General features: G+C 38.0%; 1 protein-coding gene across 1 annotated transcript; it reads right to left on the minus strand.

Annotated features, from left to right (window-relative positions):
* Positions 1-981: 981 nt before the first annotated feature.
* Positions 982-1902, minus strand: LOC123256395 (olfactory receptor 1013-like; the record flags this gene model as incomplete). Its single annotated transcript, XM_044685022.1, has 1 exon — positions 982-1902. A coding segment is annotated over exon 1 (921 nt), but the record flags the coding sequence as incomplete, so codon positions are not given.
* Positions 1903-2437: the final 535 nt, after the last annotated feature.

Raw genomic sequence — 2437 nt, forward strand, 5'->3', positions numbered from 1 at the left:
GGAACTTACTATGCACTAGGCAAATAAAGGGGCAGTTAGGTGGTGCAGTGTATAGAACACAGAGTCTAGAATCAGGAAAAGCTGAGTTCAAAATCGTCATTAGATGCTTACTAGCTATATGACCCTGGGCAAGTCACTTAACCTCTTTTTGACTCAGTTGTTCATTTGTAAAATGGGAATGCAATGTAGAAGAAAATGGCAAACCATTTCAATAACTTAGCCAAGAAAAAACCATGGACAGCATATAAAAATATAGATATATATGCTGGGTAGATTGATGGAGTTTCATGGAGGATTAGATTCTGGCAGGATAGGAGGAAAGTCTATATGCCATGGCCAAGGATCTGGGGGTAGAGTCCAATTTTCCACAAGGATGGAAATTTCAGAAACTTTAGCCATAGAGAGACTATGGGTAATGACGTGGAAACCTTGGCCCAGTGAAGATAAATATAAAAAGCTCACTTCTAAGAGCTGGAGTCAAAAGTGGAACTAATATCATTCTTATCAAATAACATTAACATTAATATAGCAATCTTTTCCAAGGAGGCATTAAATAATTTGTAATGATAGCACTCAGTTATACAATTATATTTTTCTCCAAAGACCATTCAATTTTATTGTCTGATAGTTATGATAGCCTCAATTCTGTCAATGGCGATACTTCCATTCTACATATTCATGTAGTTACAAAAGAAAGAAAAAAAAAGAGATTTTTCACTTATTTTATTTTTCTTCATTATTGTTATCAAAATCAGGAAAATGATATCTTTATTTTTATTTTAAACCCTTACCTTCCATCTTGGAGTCATTACTGTGTATTGGCTCTGAGACGGAAGACCGGTAAGGGTAGGCAATGGGGGGGTCAAGTGACTTGCCCAAGGTCACACAGCTGGGAAGTGTCTGAGGCTAGATTTGAACCTAGGACCTCCTGTCTCTAGGTCTGGCTCTCAATCCACTGAGCTACCCAGCTGCCCCCGAAAATGATGTCTTTAAAAGTTTTTTCAGAGCTTCTTTCACATCCTTGTTCCTCAGACTGTAGATCATGGGATTCAACATGGGGAAGACCACAGTATAAAATAAGGAAACAATTTTATCCTGCTGTAGGGAATAACTAGAACTGGGACGATAATAAATATAAAGAATGGACCCAAAGTACAATGTGACAGAAATTAAGTGGGAAGAACAGGTAGAGAAGGCTTTGAGTTGACCCTGGGTAGAGCGAATCCTCAAGATGGCAACAATGATGAAAAAATAAGAGGCCAAAATGAACACGATGGGTGTAAGGACATTGGAAGCTAACACAAAATAAAGCAAAATGTGGTATCTGGCCTTTACATCACATGCCAGCTTTACCAGAGGTGGTAGGTCACAAAAGAAGTCATTAATAACATTATCCCCACAGAAAGGCATGGTGAATGTTTCATGTGTAAAGATGCCACAGATAACAAAGGCTCCAAGATATGAAGCTGCTACAAGTCCCACACATATCCCTCTAGTCATGACTTGAGCATAGAGCAGTGGTTTGGAGATGGCCATGTAGCGGTCATATGCCATGGCAGCCAACAGGTAGCATTCACTGTAAGCCAGCCCACCTGAGAAGAAAAATTGAGCCACACACCCAGCAAAGGAGATGCTCTTGTCCTCAGACACACAAGTCACCATGATTTTGGGAGTATAAACAGTGGAATACCAGAGATCCAAAAAAGACAGGTTCCCAATAAAGAAATACATGGGTGTGTGCAGTCGGGAGTCAGTGCAGATTAACACTATCAGAGTGATGTTTCCCACCACTGTTACAGAGTACACCATGAGAAAAAGGACAAAGAGTACCAGCTGTATCACAGGATCTTGGGTGAAACCAACCAGGATGAATTCAGTCACGGTGTGGTTAAACTTCTCCATGACTTCACCTCATGTCATCTCTGTATGACTGGAGGAGTATACATTTTAAATGTACAATGATGGCTCATGCCTTGGAAAGAGGAATAAGAAATTAAAACCATCTAAATGGGTGACCCAGAGCATCAGTATGGAAATTAACTCATTGAAATCCTATTTCGCTAATTGTAAAACTTTAATTCAAACATGAAATGGTTAATCATTCCTTCACTCATTTATTAGTTATGTATTTATTCATCCATTCAATAAGTTTTATTAAATTCCTACCATAGATCAAAAAATCCTGTTCTAAATTGTTTGGATTCTGAGACAAAAAATGAAATCATGCATCAACTCCAGGTACTTACATTTTAACATTTGCCTTTCCATTAGGTAGCTGTGATGCCTCTTGCAAAATTTCATGACCTAAAAAAAAAAATTCAGATTTTCCAATCATTTAGTTAAGTAATGAACAAACATTATTAAATATTCACTTTGTGCCAAATATTGGGCTATACAAAAACGCAAATGCAGTGAAACCATCCTCGATATCAAAGAA

Source organism: Gracilinanus agilis, unplaced genomic scaffold (assembly GCF_016433145.1).
Source record: "Gracilinanus agilis isolate LMUSP501 unplaced genomic scaffold, AgileGrace unplaced_scaffold58443, whole genome shotgun sequence".
NCBI lineage: Eukaryota > Metazoa > Chordata > Mammalia > Didelphimorphia > Didelphidae > Gracilinanus > Gracilinanus agilis.